The 18,651-nt window shown below is 33.8% G+C and overlaps 2 protein-coding genes and 1 long non-coding RNA gene across 3 annotated transcripts in view; 2 read left to right on the forward strand and 1 right to left on the reverse strand.

Moving 5' to 3' along the window:
* Positions 1 to 12,172, reverse strand: part of LOC126812477 (testis-expressed protein 11) — a 26,732-nt gene extending 14,560 nt beyond the window's left edge. The window contains exon 1 of the mRNA XM_050538885.1: positions 12,010 to 12,172. The gene's annotated coding sequence lies outside the window, so the exon portion shown is untranslated. The remainder of the gene's footprint in view (positions 1 to 12,009) is intronic.
* LOC126812479 (uncharacterized) lies at positions 542 to 6,522 on the forward strand. The gene is made up of 6 exons (XR_007675932.2): positions 542 to 623; positions 777 to 861; positions 1,707 to 1,911; positions 2,924 to 3,054; positions 4,461 to 4,524; positions 6,361 to 6,522. It is a non-coding gene; the product is annotated as an uncharacterized LOC126812479 (long non-coding RNA).
* Positions 11,074 to 18,651, forward strand: part of LOC126812475 (forkhead box protein O) — a 27,789-nt gene continuing 20,211 nt past the window's right edge. The window contains exon 1 of the mRNA XM_050538882.2: positions 11,074 to 11,668. Coding sequence (XP_050394839.1) covers positions 11,315 to 11,668 — 354 coding nt within the window. The 5' untranslated portion in view covers positions 11,074 to 11,314. The remainder of the gene's footprint in view (positions 11,669 to 18,651) is intronic.

The raw sequence follows: 18,651 nt of genomic DNA on the forward strand, positions 1-18,651 counted from the left end.
AACAGATTTTCTAAAAGTAATCATTTTTTTGCAAAAAGATGTCTTTTTTTTTTATAAATATTTATGTTGAATTGTAAGAGAAAATATTATCTGCCATCGTTCAATGTGCAACCCCACAAAATTATCCTCTTTGTGTGTCTTGTCCCACCAACAAATGATTTTGTTGCCTGACAAAATTATCTTTATGATTTTTATTATTGTATTGATTGACTAGATATAAAGATGAATCCTATTACAACTCATGACTTAGCAATTACTGCCCTTGTCATTTTATTTGTGAACTTCTTGTTTCACAAGCTGTAAATATGGCCCATATTGATTGACATTTGGAGACATTCATCAGATACAGTGAAGTTATTTCCTTTGTCAACAAAACCTTGTAATTAGAGTTTTGATATTATGTTTTTTTCTCAAAAGAACAACTTTTTAAAGCGCTTTGAGGCTTTGGTGACAAATGACTATGTTGATTGTAAGTGTATATATCTTTGCCTGGCAAGTGGTAACCAATATTTTTTCATGATTTTGTGTGATTTTTTTTAGTTGTAATATTAGGCCTAAAGGGAAAAAGAAGATTGAGTGGAAATGCTCCCCGATAGACTGTATGAAAAAATGGCTATGTCATGGTAATGTATGGTTTGAATAGAAAATGTAAAAGAACTTGAAACAAACAAATGTAATGTATGCAAAAATGCCTATTATGTCATGTACTAGTAACTACTGGTAGTTCAGAAATGCAGTCTCATGTTTTAGGACTGGTTTTAATCTTTATCTTTCAGTCCTGTCAGTGAAAATGCATGTGAAGGAACTAGACCAGCTATGGAAGCCATGTTACCAGAGAAAGAGGCTAAAGATTATCATCATGTATGTATACAGTATTCGATGGAATGACAGTGCAGTAACGTCAGGCTGGTGGAAGCATGGGTGGGAGGCAATTTTGGCAACCCCAGATGCATAGTCATAAATTTAGCTTATTAAGTTATTTTATTAAATTATGCAAATTGAAAAAGGAAGAAAAGGGTGATAACTTGAAATACATTTAATACGGTACCGACTAAATGTAATAACAAATATAATTTGAATGTTTTCAATTACATTTAAACAGAAAAATAAATCTGAAAAATGGAAAGGGCATAGTTATTAATAAACAGGTAGCATAGCCCAGAGTAAGCTTGCCCCTTTTCACACTTGAACCAGGGGGTGACTGGTGCGACTGACTTGCTCTCATGAATTATACCAAACCATCCCACTTTTGAGAAACAAGACAGCTGTACAGTGTACATGTATTAGCAAAGATATTTGTGGTCAAACCAAGGTTTTGAGGTTCCAATTAACACTAATTTGGTCATTTCGAGGACTACCACAGTACATTTTTTTTCCATATGGTTCTTTAGAAGTGGGGAGGTGGGAGGAGGGGGTTGTTGTAGCTCAGTGACTAAGCGCTGGCTAACCTGGGGGTCACAGGTTCAATCACAGTGCTGGCCAAGAAAGTTCCTTAGGATTTTCCAGTATGGTTTCCCCTTGTCAGCGGTGCAAGACAGAGGGTCTAGTAAGTTACAGTATCTAGTTGTTTGGATCGGAAAAATGTACACACTGGAATGCACGTAATAGAACCCTTGACAGTTGGAAATTGAAATTCGAGTAGACTCTATATTATTGCTCCATACATTCACACTAAAATTTAAATTTCACATTTGTTTCTTTATTAGATGACAGATGGAGTTAACTTTACCCAGAAATCGGTTTCAAATTTAGAGTTAACAGAGTTAGATGGTGATGTAGGATATTCTAGTCACGGAACACAAGATGACAGTTCTCAAAAATCAGCTGATCAAATTAACCATTGGCAGGATTTTAATCAAGATGAGTTAATGCACGGGAACAACGATTTAGACGACCTGTTATTTCATTTTAGTATGTTAAGTTTTTGTTTTGCCAATACAGTGAAAACTGGCAAGAGGCATACTACGGGGTTTCAATTCTAATAGCAGCTCTTATGTGAACTGATGCAAAAAGGAGACACTAGAGGGCTCCAAATCTAATCAGAGCATACATGTATCTGTAATCAGAACTTACACAAATAGATACAGACTGACTTGAATTAATGCAAATAGATTTGAAACTGATTTTGTTTCACTCAGATCTTGCGTGCACAAGAAGACAAGTCAAGCTGTAACTCCAGTTAACTGGGGTAACAGACTTGAGTAGTAAAAAGCATGAAAATGTTCTTAAGGCCGTCGGTCCGTCTAACTTACTTGTCTGCACCCTGGAGAAAACAATTTTTGTCGAATCTTTTTCCAACTTTAGGATAATGGCTGTTATGAATAGACGAGAGTTGAGTTTGAACGCAGTCTCTATTTTTGTCCCAGAGTTATGACCCTTTACCGGTAATTAGCGTAATTTTGCTTTTCCTTTCAGATAAGCTTGTATGCTGTCTTTTTTTCGAGACTAAGCTGATGTGCAGGCGTATTTCGCATTTCCACACTTTGCAAGGTTTGCATGGGGTTGGATGGCCAAGTGGTTAGCACGTTACGCTGTATCATAAGGTCTGTCATTGAGTCAGCTGGCGTGGTTTCGATTCCCGAGTTGTACGTGACAAGGAGTAGGGTGGTCTGTCCAACTTCGTGGGTTTTCTCCGGGTCCTGACTCCGGTTCTCTCCCACTGCTAAAGACCCCTACGCGCAAGCAAATTATTGAATTAAATTGAACCATGTGTTACTACTTAGTCCTGAAATGACCTAGTTTGTGTTGAGTGGACGTTAAACCCCTCTCTCTATCTCTCTCTCCCTAGTTGCATTTCTCAAAAACTTTTAGTTCAATGGTTTGAAATTTTAAACAAAACTCGAAGGTCCGAAAAATTAAATTGGAACCCTGTTTTGCTTTATTTATTCAGTTTTACTGAACATGATGCGACCTATCTTTATAGATAACTTTTTCAAGGAGAAATTTGACAGTGAGCTAGAGAATTTCCAGAACTCTATGAGAAGTATGTTAAGAGAACAACAGATTCACATTCGACAGATTGTTCATTCTACTAGTTGCTCAGACAGAGACGAGGTGGGTACAGCATTGCAATTAAAGACAGGTCTTCTACCAACAACTTGGCTGTATAATCAACCGTGGTTCTCAGCAACTAATGCTTGCTGCAATGTAGATCAAAAACAAAAATACAGCAAACTTTAATTTCTAAAGAACAGGCTCTTTAACATTGTGATGGAACATTCAACATTTAAAGCCTCGATTTGCAGAGAGAGAAGTTGGGTTTCAATTCTTAATCAGCAATAAGTAGGTCATTTTGGTACCAACAGAAGTCTTAAGCGTTGGAGAGAAGTATTGGGTTCCATAGACAACTAACATGGTTAAGCAGGTGACGCTTTGCCTTGTCACGTACAAACCTGGAAGCAAAACCATGCCTCGTCTTTCAGTGACAGACCTTATGATCTAAAGGAGAAACGTTAGACCCCTCAGGCAACCAACATTCCAAGATGTACATGGCCTTGTTTTTGATTTTGAACCATTAATTTAAATAATTATGACCAATCACTAATAATGCATGGATGAATTTCCTGTTTTCATATCTTTGATGTGATATGGTAATAGAGTATTGTCAAATACTAATAATTAATCTATATCATTGTTTCCAAAAGTTTTGATGCACTTCTTTGGCAGAAATATCGATCATGTTATGAAAAAGTATGATATGAAATGGTAAAGAAATGCTTTTTAAAAGTAATATAAACTTAAGTTATTTTTATCTTAGAGCTTGATGTTTTATTACTGCAAAGTGTTTTTATTCTAGGCACGAATTTAGTCAATCTCAATTCTCCTCTTTGTCTGATAGCTCATTATCTTCAAATTGTTGTAAATTTCAGACTCATGATTTCTTTCATTTCACAGTTTTAAATTTCAGTCTAATGATTTCATTCCTTTTTCAGACTAAATTGATTTCATTTATTTCACAGTGTCAATTTTGGATTAACAGTTTCATTTTTTTCACATTGCCAAGTTTCAGGCTAATAAAAATATTACGAAATTAGTCTGCAGGACTAATGGTAAATGATTTAAATTCTATCCATTAAGTTATTTTTATCTTAAAGCTTGATGTTTTATTACTGCAAAGTGTTTTTATTCTAGGCACAAATTTAGTCAATCTCAATTCTCCTCTTTGTCTGATAGCTCATCATCTTCAAATTGTAAATTTCAGACTCATGATTTCTTTCATTTCACAGTTTTAAATTTCAGTCTAATGATTTCATTCCTTTTTCAGACTAAATTGATTTCATTTATTTCACAGTGTCAATTTTGGATTAACAGTTTCATTTTTTTCACATTGCCAAGTTTCAGGCTAATAAAAATATTCTGAAATTAGTCTGCTGGACTAATGGTAAATAATTTAAATTCTATCCATGTACTGCATATGTTTAATTCGTGAATTCTGTAGAAATGTTCTATTTCTGTTTCAGATTGTGTCAGATTCTCCACAACATCATATGGAAACCTGTGATGTGCATATAGCAAGTACCACAAGTAAGATATGAAATATTTTTTCATGAAGTGGCAGGGGATTTTGCATATGGTGATCGTTTTCAAAATGGTTGAGGATCAATCCAAAATAAACTCTACCACCAAACAGCCAAAAGTATAAAACAAAATTAATGCACAGTACAGGTGTGCAATACTTTGATAATACAGTTTAGACCAGTATCAAAAATAAAACTTACTTAAATGATTCCCTAAGCGAAATTAGCATTATTTTATCCATCATTTATCAACAATACAGTAATAAAATTATTTACCTTTTTTTTTATCAACAATATAGCAATAATATGATTTACCCATCATTTTATCATACAATAAAATAATAAAATCATTTAGCCATTATTTTATCAACAGTACACACTGTAACCCAGGTATCGTTTAATCTTGTGTATCTAGCACTAATTTCTTTCACATTCGTTTAATATCAAATCTTTGTTTAAAAATTCATAAAAATCGTTTAAAATCACCAAAATCATCTAATTTGTACATGTGTCCAGTTTAAAGCTGACTGATTAATTTTGATAATGAGTGTCCAATTTACAAGTATTTAATTTCCTGGTCACTGTTCAAAAATTAATCATTATACATCATTAATCAATTGGGTTGTTTATTTTTTAACAATGATTGAGAAATTAAACACTTGTAAATTGGACACTTATTATCAAAATTGAATGGTCAGCTTTAAACTGGACAGAAGTACAAATTAAACGATTTTTGGTGATTTTAAACGATTTTTGGTGATTTTAAACGATTTTTACGAATTTTTAAACAAAGATTTGATATTAAACGAATGTGAAAGAAATTAGTGCTAGATACACAAGATTAAACGATACCTGGGTTACAGTGACAGTGATAGCATCATTTAGATTGTAACATAGCTCAAACACCATATACTTTAAAGACACCATCCCGATTTTAACAGTCTCAAAAATAAAAATCTGTATGTGTGAAATTTAAGCCCCAAAATATAGAGGAATGGTGTATTTACCTTGTCTAAAAATTTACAGCTCAAAATATTCAGTTGTTTGGAGGTGAACATCAAAACTGCTTATCCGGACATGTAACCCTTTTAAGATTTTGGGTAAATTCTTTTCGTTTGGTGACCTGGTACTCTAATTATATTCTTTTAGAGGTCTATACAGTGCACGACCATGTGATGTACTTCATAACGAAAAGTAAATTTCACCTACGCGTTATTTTATAAAATAAAAGTCTGGTTTTATCCAGGCACCATATAATACAGCTTGTGGCACCAGTCTCCATTTCCAGATGAAGACTGACGGGTTGAAGTTGTTTGAAAACGTATCACGTATATTGAGTTAGTTGCTCAGCCCTAAGGTAGATGATTTTAAGGGCTTTTAACACAAAATTAAGCAGTTTTATTCTTGAAAATATAATCAAGATTGGCCCTTTGATATGCCTTAATAAACCTATTTGATTTGAGTATAAAATAAAATTATCGATATGTGATGATTTGTTTTGTGAAAATTTCTAGTAACATTGTTTATCATTAACACATATATCAACATGAATTCAGAAGGTTAATGAGATATTCTTAAAGCCCAACACTGTTGTCAGGGGTGGTGGTAACTTGGCCGATACGAGAGTATGCCTATTTGTTTGGATGGGATCAAAAAATCCTTTTCACATTGGCATGCATGTAGGTGAACCCATGGCCGTTTGAAATTAAAGAGAAGAGTAAGCAGAAATGCTGCTGTTCAGACAAAAATTATCCCAGGGCTCATTGCACCTTTCCTATAAAATTAAAAATACAATTTGTATTGTGTTGACAATACATGTACATCTATCCCCAATGCATTCCAGATAATTCAAATCCAGAGGATACGGCGTTTTCAGAGAATGAAAATCATCTGGAAGTGTTTAAAGAGGAATCCAAGAGTGAGCTTATACAAGAACTGTTGTCTTTATCATGTGGCATAACAAGAATATTACATGATGCTAAATACAGACTTTGATAAATCCACAAATAATATCATTTTTTAAAAGGTATAGTTCTTATTTCTTTTATTGCTTTGTACAGCAGTTCTTTAGGGATTTTTTTTTGGAAAAAACATTCAAATCCGTTTATCGTCACTTACATTTTTTGGGCCTAATCTGTGCTGATATGATCTGTATTCAAATTAATTATTTAACATTACATTAAACATGCATTATGCAAGAGCAAAATCTGCTTATTACAAGTCTTTCTTTAGGCCTGAAATGTTATCTAAATTATCAATTAGACATTAATTAACTTATCCAGCCTTCGATGTTGGCTGGATTAGATTCCTATTTGCCGCTAACGGCTATTGATAATTAAATCAATAAAAGTGGATAATCGAGACTATGCTGTTTATATTAAAGGGGAAGACCAACGATTTTCAATAAGGTTTCCATAAATAATAAATATATATTTAGAAATAATCCCTCCTATAACATATGCAAAAAATAATTTGCAAGCGAGAAATTAACTTTTATTAATACCGGAAGTGACGTAGTTGGTTCGACACGCTCACTGGTCACTATAGTAAACATACAAATTTGGAGCAAGTTTAGCGCTGTATTTTGTGATCGTTTCGCCGTTTGGCAGAAAATCTGATGAAAGGTAATCTTTATTAGGATATTAAGAACAAGAACTTACGGTGTTTTGGAGGTATAATATACAACGCGTTTGTGTAAATTAAGTTTCTAAACTGGACACTGTGACACAATTTAAGCCACATGGCTAATTGTTTACATCACGTGATAGCTGGCACGTGACAGATATTAACCGAACACAAATTGGCGACCTATTCGGCTAGCGACCTATTCGACCGATCCAGCTGGCAACCTGTTCGTTGGCAACCTATTCTTATCTCTTTATCTTATCTCCCATAATGTATCTTTAAGAAAATAACATCAAAATATCAATAGTAGATAGACTCCCGGTTTGGATCAATCTGATTAAAATACAGATCTATATTTCGTTTCGTATTTTTTATACTTTTGATGGTCTCCACTACATAAAGATCTGACCCATTGTAGTGGACGGTTGTGTCAGGGGTCATACGAGTCGCTTTTGACCCTATGACATCAGACAGTTGATTAACCAATTAGTGTTGATGTTTCTAGTGGGATACCCACAGTTCCGTGCACCACATGCCAAGAACTCGCCGCAGCAGACCGTTACATTGGCTAATCTCTCACATCAAACAGAACACAGGTTATATAACAACTCTTCCAGATCCTAGTGTAGTAAAGACGAGTAAAACGAACCTTGAACTTCACAACTCAATTATCACAGGTAGACATTTTAGCTGGAAAGTGCAAGACTTGGTATTCGCGATGATCGAGAAATCTGATAGGCTCTCAAGCTGGGTGATTACCCAATTGAAATTAATGCCGAAATATGCAGGGTATTACGTGAAGGCCTTGATAAGATGTAAGGAGTTAAAAGTGAGATAAGCCTTCTATTGAAAACGATGCCAAATATAATAGCATTCTTACTTGGTTTTATTTTATTCATAATTGTAGTTATCTCCCTTCCATCATAGAAGTTATTCTACTTTCACTTTGATTTTATTATACACACATTAAATTGATGTGAATAAATATTTGGATTGAATATCAGGCAATATTGGTGATGGTATTATTGTTCATTTCAACTCAACAGAATTACAAATTTCGAATCGTAAACTTTCAATGCTTTTTGCGTATGTAACATTCACTCCAATGATATAGCTAGCTGTACTTTTCTGCAGGTAGCGTGTCTCTTAATGCACTTTTTATTAACTGAATTTTCCTTTTTTTCATTTAAAGCTTAGTTCTGAGATCCTAACAGAGTTTTTAAAACATGCTCTGCAGGATTTGTTAATAATGATTTTAGATTTAGAATGGATGAATTTGCTGCTGCAGTGGACCCGTCAATTCCCCGTCTCTGGTTAACTCCCTATTTAATTATTCCATAATACGGTCATTATGACAATCTCATTCAGATATCATTTTGTCCTGGTAATTATTTAATGAACATTGTACATTGGCTTTTAAACCAAACAAAATCATTGTACTATGGTTGACATTCTTTGCTTGTATTCCAAAAAATTGTGTCATGTGTTAAACAAAATCATATATGAAAGATTTTAATTGTGTGTGTGTACCCTGATATTTTTCCCAAATTACCTCCCCTTTGACCACAAGGTTTATAGCCAAAGGATGTCGGGTTTATAGTTTGTTGTTAGTTATCTATTTGAACTTTGTAGTGCATCTTTGTTGATAGATATATTTAGATAGAGAGAGGTTTAAAGTATCCAATTGTCAACTCATGGCATCACAAGACAGTGGAGGTCGCTTTTCTTTCTACAAATGGTTCTTATTTAATAATTTTAGTATGGCTACATGAACCTACCATGACAACATTGGGACACCCTTGCAAAGAGTAAGGACACATTGCATGCCCTATGCACGACACTACATTATGGCAATCCCTTTAAATTAAAAATAGATTGTTTATCTTGTTACATAAAATGATTTTTTTATTGTCTATTGTGTTTACCACTCCCATTTAACAATCATTTTTAAAAAAGAAATGTCACTATGCCTTTCATAATGTCACTGTAATATCTTTCAGTTTATTCGTAAGCCAGTATGTTAGATGGGTGCATTGCTTTTCATTGCCAGACCCTCCGTCCTGCACCACTGACGTTGCCTTTTAGTTAGGCCAGAAGTTCATATTTCAATTTTAGAATACTATTATGATACAAGAGAAATCTTAACTGTGTGAGCTGTTCAAGTAAGAGTTGGTATCAGGTGTTCAGAAATGAAATGGCAGGTGTTTGTTCCACGTATTTGCTCTAATTAGCCAGTAGAGTTCTGAAATAAATCAATAATGTGACGAAACTACATTAATATAATTAACTGACTCATCTGCTAACCATAGATAATACTTTATGAAAATTAAAATACCAAAGCAATTAAAACATTGAACATCTACAACCAGTAGCATAGATGTGGGTGATATGGAGGGCACTTAGGGGGGGGGGGGCATTTTGCGCTACTGCATTGAAAAAATGTTATTTTTCTGCTGGAACATTTACAAGCCAAATCTATCACAACCTAATAAAATCAGCGAATTAAAAATAAACTGGGAAATCTTTATAAATTGTATCGAATTGCACTATTTATCCTATGTTATAAAAAAAAAAAACAAAAAAAAAAAATAAAAATTTAGATTGTGTCTGACCTATTCTGTTATATCAGAAATCGTAAATTTTAAACTGGTTTTGGTAAATGACTGAATGTATTTAAAAATTAGTCAAGCATTTTTATGTTCAATGCTGAGAAACAATCGAATGGATGATATCTTTAGCATTTGTTGGTATTTTTAATATACCGGGTATTGTGAATGTTTTATTAGGAAATCAGTTTTAAGCAACCAGAGACAACACAAAGGTTAGTGGTGAGGATTAGAATTGTTTATTTCTCAGCAGAAGCAGTTTTGTATTTTAGAACAATTTCATATGTCAGAACAAACTGGCATTGTGGCCGTGGGGTCAGTCTAGTTTTGTTTTATTGAACACAATTTATAACATCACGATTTAGACTACATAAAACTGGTTAAAACCACCCATAAATACACAACTATAAATATCCATTTTATTGTTAGATGTTAATCTGTTAAAAATCATAAACTGGATTGTGTACAACCGCACATCACTACTTGAAACTGGTTCAAGCTAACTAAATACTTTATACTGATTTCACGCTTGCGGGCTTGTGGGATCGTATATTTTTATATTTAATTATCAGTACTGATATAATGAAAATTTTCAATATTTTATTATTTGTAATTTAGAAAAAATATTAAATAAAATAATATATACAGATCTCACAATTTAGAAATTTCTGAATTCTAACCCTAACTTTGTATATTATACATTATAGGCCTACAGAGTGCCAAATTAGGAAATTTCTGAATTGAGTTTTGTATATTAATATATGCTTACATATTTTTCTACAATTATATGAATTCAGATAAAATATCTTCTATCAGTACAAATAGAATAAATCGGACAATTTCTGAATTTATAATTGCCCTTTTTTTTATTTTTTTTACTATTTTACACTTTTACAGTAAATGTCGTGTATGTTTGCTTCAAATCTACTTCAAATGCTTCCTAATCATTGTTTTTAAAAAATAATTTTTAATATAGTTTTATAATTTTATCTGCATCAAATAAAAAGTTAATATTCCAGGCTTATGAATTCAGCCCCATTTCATCCCTCTGAGTGATTACAATGGCCTCGCGAAAATTCGCTAGGAATCAGCTGTTAAATGCGTCAATTTTGCGAATTGTAGTGTATGGAGTAGGTAGGAACATACCAGCCTTGCACAAATATAATATGATGCTCTAGTAGACTGATGTTCAAGTCTACAAAATCACGTGGTTTTGTTATTACGGAAGTTTACCGTATGTTGCGCACTGGTATTTCGCGCATTTGCGCACGAGAACGGGCACATGTATATGCAAATCACCCGTGACAACAAATACGTCATCAGGTGCTCCCCATAATGTTAGTGCAGCCTTGCAAGCAATGGCCGTGTGGTTAGCTTGCTCGATTCACTATTGGAGTATTGATGTTTTCTCTATACGGATTGTCAGTGTCTGTTGACAGTTCATAAAATGATTAAAGTGGATTATATACTTGTGAAACATATATCTAGTTAACGTGTTCATACTGTCTTATCGAGACCAGTCTTCATTTTTTCTTATACGTGCGTGAACCGTTTGCAAATCTCAAGATGGACGTAGCCGATAACATAGATCCAAATTTTGAGCCACAAATTAGGGCACGTTCTAACACATGGCCTCTCAGGCCAAATCGTGAAATATTAGACGCACAAAACAGCCCTGTTTCAGAGGAATCTGGGGATTTATCAGTGAAAGAAACGAAAGATCCTCTTGGTTTAAATACCAAAAAAAGTGGGTCTAGAAGAAATGCTTGGGGAAATTTATCTTATGCCGATCTTATCACTAAGGCAATCCAAAGTACACCCGAAAAGCGACTGACATTGTCACAAGTTTACGATTGGATGGTTCAAAATGTGCCATATTTTAAGGATAAGGGAGATAGTACGAGCTCCGCAGGGTGGAAGGTAGGTATTCCTTTTTTCTGACAGGGGTCTTATTCCTTTTATCTGGCGCACGGCGGTTATAACGGTAAATGGGTTACTGAATGAGGTCACGCACATTCTACATGGGGGTATTTCGGGTCAAATCAAATAATAGCAGATGTAGATGATTATTTAATCTACGCAATAGTCAATATTAATAACGATTATATTCTTGAGACGGGGGATGATGTAATAGTAGAAATACGATTAGCTACTAATGAACTAAATGCTGATAATGTGACAGCTTATTGGATTTCAAATATCGCCGAGTTAGGGTTGAAAAAAAAACGCCCACAGAAAATGAATAGTAATGAACGCCTTACTTTTGATTAACTTCAAGCGGGTTGACGCTGGCGGGTTCTAACCATAACTCAACACCATATCACGTTAATCCCCTATTATGAACTTGTATAGTCAATCGGATAATGTTGACGGCTTCCGTAAACTTATAGTTTTTCGCCCGCCGTTTCTTTCTTTGTTTGTAAACATTAATCACGTGACGTAATTGGCAACATAGTTCACAATGTTTGGATAACGTAACTTTGTGTAATGAGTGTAAAGCCCCGGGCGTTATAGCATAACGCTTAACAATATTGCACACTGCGGTTACGTCGATGTGGTCTGTAGGTCAGTTTCGGGACAGCACTTCCCAAGCTGACTACATTATGAAATAATGAGTTACAGGTGGATTTTGTTATCCAGGATGTGATGTTAAGCTTTGTAAATGAAATACCTTGTAATTTATTTGAACACCTTTCCATTATCTCGGATTTATCCTAATAAAATACAGCCATATTAATATTCAGATTTTCATCTTGATTGTATTACTAGACAATTTATTAGCCTGCCATTTACCAATATTATTAATAGGTAATCAACATATTGCTACATGTAAATGTATGTCCTCACATTTTTTATGTCAGTACACATGTATTTCCCAGAAAAGATGTATCAGTTTGGTAAAACAATTTTCATGATTTGTAAAAATATGGATTTCCACTTGATTTAGTTGGTAAAATCAAATGAGATAATAGTCTACACATGGCATACAAAAGATTTAATTCTAAAATTTGGTTAATCGCATTATCAAAATGAACACAAACATTTAACCATATTGTACAACTTATGAAATGAAATATCTACTATGGTAGCTTATTAGTAATGTATATCTTGCATGAGGCAGGGCATGCCTTAGTACACCTGATGCCATTTCTCATGTATTTATTTTAAACTGTAATAAAATTTTAAAAGATAGATGGGTTGAGTTGGAGACATCAAGCCTGCAAATAAGGCACCTGTCATAGACATTGTTAGTCACAATCCCTCTGCTGTCTTGTGGTACTTACATGTACCTGTATGTCTGACACAGATTCGTCTTTTATCAGTGTTTTTATGATATATTTAATACATGTCTGATGTAATGTTCAAAATGTCATACACTAGGTCATATTATAGTTCCCGACTCAGAGTTTAGTGGACAAATTCTGTGATTGCTCCAAATGAAACTTTCAGGTTAATTTTATCAATGTCAAATATTTCCTGGGGTTCACATAAAATAACAGATGTCCTAAATGAAAGGGGTATCAATGTATCTGACTGATAGATATTTTTAAAAATTCAAATCTTCTTTATTTTAAATATTGAACACATGTATGTCAATTGTTTACAGTTTACAGATATGTGAAGAGAAAAAAGGATTTAATAACAAATGTACTTGCCTAGATTCTTGTCAAAAACTTCTTACCTTTTAAAATGGTAAACAGAATATTGTTTTCTCAACAAATGGCTAATTATTAGAATTAAATTACATGTAGTTTGGTCTAATGTTTTGACCTTGATCTTTTATAGTACTAGTACATGTTGTTTAATACTAATAAAGAATTTACTAAATAGTGTAAGATAAATACATGTATGATGTCATCATTTCTCACAGAGGTGGTTATAGTATTGATACAGTTTAATTTCTGTTGATTTTTGGCCTAATGTTTATAAGAACAGCATATTCAACAATTTCGCTCTGTGTAGACTGGTACTAACTTGATAGATGTTTAAACTCTTCTTCTGTGGTTTTAGTCTCAGATTATATATATAAGCTTGTTTAATGGGAAATAAGCCTACATACATGTACATGTACACTACATCGGTCAGGGTGGTGGCGGGTCGAGGGGGTGGTAGATGGTCTAACGCATCCACTTTGAACTGGCCTGGAAATAAAAATTTTAGTACCTGACTAAATGACAGGCTCAATTGTACTAGCACCTGACATTTTGAAATTTGTTCTGGACATGTACCGATATTACACAATCAACAAATAACAGAATGAAAAGATAAATCAGTGCCATACAAAATGACAGACAACAGAGGGATTGTGAATAACGGGGTGTGAATTTGTTCTTGACAATGTCTGTGACAGGTGCCTTATTTCCAGGCTTGTCTTTAGATCATAAGATATGTTATTGAGTCAAGTCGCAAAGAATTAAATTTACATGCATTATCTAAATTAGTAAAACGAAGATGCCTATTGGATTTGAGCAATTTCTGTTCATAACTTCTAGAATTATGGCCCTTGTTTCACTTTGTTGAACCGTGTTGTCTATCGACAAGAGTTATTATTCAATCTATATGAAATTGATATCAGTGTCTCGTAAATTCACCCAACAACACTTTTCGACTGCTGTGGACCTATGTTATGTTGCTTTGCAACCTATCTTACAATAATTATTAAATTTTGGTGTGATAATCCATTTAACATTATTGGCCATGATGGCCCAAAGGATTGATTATGGGATTGTCATGTGAATACATGTAAATTATAGAACATTTGAAGGCAGACAAAAGACCTGCAATAGGCAGATTTAAAGGAGCTAAATCGCTAACATTTGGGACCTAGAAATTGACAAAAGTGGGTCGCAACGCATATAATACTGTAATATGAATGTATATAAACTGATTTACTTTAAATGGTTTCCGTTTTTACTCCAATTTCAAATCAGTTATGTTCGGCGAAATAAGCCAGCAGTCTCAAGCGAGTGCAAATTTCTAGCGTCTGGTTATTCCAGTCTACATACGCCGTTTGATTTGCTGCAATGTGTCTAGCCTCGTCCCTCGAGTCTCTTGATACAACTGGGGCTGAAGCGCATTATGGTACACGATTCGTGTACCAATGGTAAAATGTTTATTTTGTCTTAAATATTGGATATCAGAATCCCATCTTTTTCCGGTAAGATCACAACATGAATGTTGATTTAATTTGACAAATAAATCGTGTTTTCAATGTCGAAGATTTTGGATGATATTGAGTTAGAGACTTTGCTACTTTCCATTATTCTATAAAACACTTTTTAAAGATATGCCCTTTTTTAGTTTTTACGCCTTGATTGTTAAATGTAAACAGACACTATTTTGATAGCAAACTACATGTAATTTAAGAAGTGGGGTTTTCAAACTTTTATTTGAAGGCGTGGCAGTTTTTCGTAAATTATCAAAATCTGAATTAATCTTTATATTTTTTTATCCTAAATCTCAGTTGTTATTTTAATGTTACATCGTTTTACATTTAGTATTAAATCTGGACCTTAACTTAATGGTTAATAAAGTGATAATTCATAAAAATAGCATCTGCATCACACTTTTGTCACTCAAACCACCAGTGGATAGTTTTTGCCAAACACCTTACAGTTCTTTAAAAAGGATCATATATTTGAATGGTTTCTCACTATGGATTTAATTGATCTATGATTGAAAATTGAAAGGATAGGGGTTCAAACCACTAGTGGATAGTTTTTGCCAAACACCTTACAGTTCTTTAAAAAGGATCATATATAATATATGAATGGTTTCTCACTATGGATTTAATTGATCTATGATTGAAAATTGAAAGGATAGGGGTTCAATAGAAAGCATGCCCCCCCCCCCTTCCTCCACCAAAGGAGGAGGGGAACTACAAATTTCTTCCTCTATTTGGCCTTCATATTTGTTTTTAACAACCCAGGTACGAATAGACCTAGGGGGTAAATTGTCCCTGGGGATGAATTATCCAGTATAGTCCTAGGGGACATATGGTGGGAACGAATTGTCCAGTACCCATTGTACATGTATATGTCTTCATTGTATGCAAAGACTGGACTTGATTTGAGTTATGGATTGACAACAATATTGCTACATGTACTTTAAATTCAGATCTTCTGGGCCTTGCAAGTTATATCATTTCCTAGTACATATACTTAGTCACAAATTCACAATACATGTACATATTTAAACTAATGAGAGTGGAGAGATTCTAAGATCTAACCCATTTAGGGAATATGGGGTGCAGAAAAATACTTGTAGTTATATATTAGCATGCACTTATAAAAAAAAAAAAATCTTGTGAGTTGGAATTAAACAAAGAGTAGTCAGAAACGTCACTTTCCAGGCCAAATTTTCTCTCATAACACACTGCATGTTGTATGTCCATCATCATTAGCTTGGTTTAAGCAGAAAAGTAGGTTGTTAAACCTCATTTGATATTATTTCCGTTTGTAAATCAATTTGTTAAGTCTGTAATGTGTAAGTACATGTTATATTGTACATGTATAATAAGTACTTGTCAAGATTCTTGCCAAAGTGTAGAAAATGAGGTTTGAATTAGTAAGTGAGGAAAGTTACATACATGTACACACATGTGACTACATGTATCGTAATAAGGAGACTGATCCCTTTCATTCATAAGGAAGAGGTACATGTACATCTACATGCTCTTAGATTAGTACAATATTTGGAGTCTATTAAGCCAGGATTGTGAATTTTTGATTCTAAGTTCATGTACATGTAGTTGCACTGTTACACAGTGACTTTTGACCAGTTTTTATACGCTCACATTGAAATGTGGTTGTATACAATGTATTACCGTCACCTCCTTCAGTCTGGCGTCCACAAGTGTCTGACATATGGATTAGAATCTGCCAGCATTGTTTCGTGCAAACTAATGAATGAAACTGAAACTAAAATAAATGGTACACGGAACATAGCAGAGCTTTTTATACAATTCATAGTCATCATAGTCGGAACTACATGTACATGATCGGCACTTAAAGCAGACAAGTGTCTAATTTCAGAAGCCCATGTTCTGGCTACAAATTTCTGTCATTGATATTGTGTAAAGAAACTGATGGACATTGCGTACACACTAGCGAGACAGTAAATCTCATTTTTCAAATTTTCTACATTTGTTAAATTTTCGTAACATAAATCTGATCAGCAATGCTCTTCATTTCTCAGGATATGCTATTCAACATATTCAGACTAAATTGAACCCAGAATTTAGTGTTTAATTCAAGCGTATTCACTTGAACATTTAACATTGAATAATTTGTACATGTACATGTACTATGTTGTTAAAACGTAGTACAATTTACATGTAAGTCTATGCAAGCCCGAATAATTCGTCGTCATAAAACAGCTTTCAATCCCTATGTGTAATTGTTGAATACATGTTTGTATATTAATTTAGAACTTCTACAGTTTAAAGGGACAATAACACTCTTGCTGGCTTGACAGCTCCAGGAAATAAAAAATAGCCATATTCTAAGTACTACATGTATGTGCGTTAGTGTCCTACCTGTTGTGTAAATTATCCATTAAATCTAATTTTACTTGTCCAGAGGGTTCAAAAAATTTTTAAATCCAAGTCACATTTGAAAAGCTTTACATGTATGTCAGGCTTTTCAAATCATTTAGTTGAATTTTTCCAATTTTTTAAATTAGGTGTGTTAAGATGAAATTTGTGTCATCAATTAATTGGAATATTGTAAAATAGTACAATTTGTTGACCAGAATAAAGATTGGGACATATTATTCAGTTACAACAAGAGTAGTATTGAGGCTTTAAGCTCTGATACTGACATCATCTTAAGTGCCCATTTTTTATCCCTCTTTAATGTCACTTACTGTAAACAACGTTGTGGCCTTTTTGCAATTTCACAGCAAAAAGTCAAGATAATGAAATGGCTTCAACGAACAGCCTTCCTTAGTACATGTTTATTTTTGTAGCCAACAAATTTAAGAATTAATGTTTTCCAAAGGTTGTACATGTACTTTAGAAACGTGGAAATCTGTAAGATTCACTAGCTCCTCAATCCCTTTCAATATCTGGATAAAATATCGGTCAAAAAAAAAAAAAGAATTTGTGAAGGCCAATTGCTTTTATAACATTTTCACAAGGGTTGTGTCTGTATTCGGACCTGGAAGGGTGTCTAGTTGTTTGGATTGGATCGAAAACCGAGGCCCACCTGTGTACACTGTCACATATATGTATTCAAGGAAAAGAATCCTTGACAGTTGGAATTTGATAAAGAGTACATGTACATGTAGGTGGTATAGTCACAGTAAGCCAAAATTCTACTCATTATCAGTATACACGTGACATCAGAAAAAAGCCACTTACGTGCCGTAGATTACATGTATACATGTAGATTAATCTCAAAATAACCAAAGTAATGTATTAACGAAACGCTCCATTTCTATCTTATCTCATTTTCATAATTTACAGTACTAGTATGATGGTGTGCTCCCATATCTATTGTTGAGAGTGGATGTTCTGCTTGAGGCAGAGTATGTTCTTATAATAGCAAGACTGGGTGTTCACTATTAAAATTAATACATAGTCTTTCAAGAATACCTGTACCTCTAAAAAAAATAATTGTTTCTCTTCAAGGCCATTAAGTCTGGCAAAGTGCCCGTAAATAATAGTTAGTGTAGGTGGACTTGCCCTTATGTTTTTTGTAAGTTTCAATTTCAATATTGACATTAATCTTGATCAGTAAATATGAACAGCTCCATGAGGGTAATGCATGCATGTTTACTGTTTAAGCCTGTCTGCCACATTTGTGCATTGGTAATGAACAGTAATCTACAGTTTTAGGAAATGGGGTTTAACGTCCACTAGACACAAATCTAGTAATGTATGGACTAACACATATTGTACA

This window comes from Patella vulgata, chromosome 2, assembly GCF_932274485.2.
Source record: "Patella vulgata chromosome 2, xgPatVulg1.2, whole genome shotgun sequence".
Taxonomy (NCBI): domain Eukaryota; kingdom Metazoa; phylum Mollusca; class Gastropoda; family Patellidae; genus Patella; species Patella vulgata.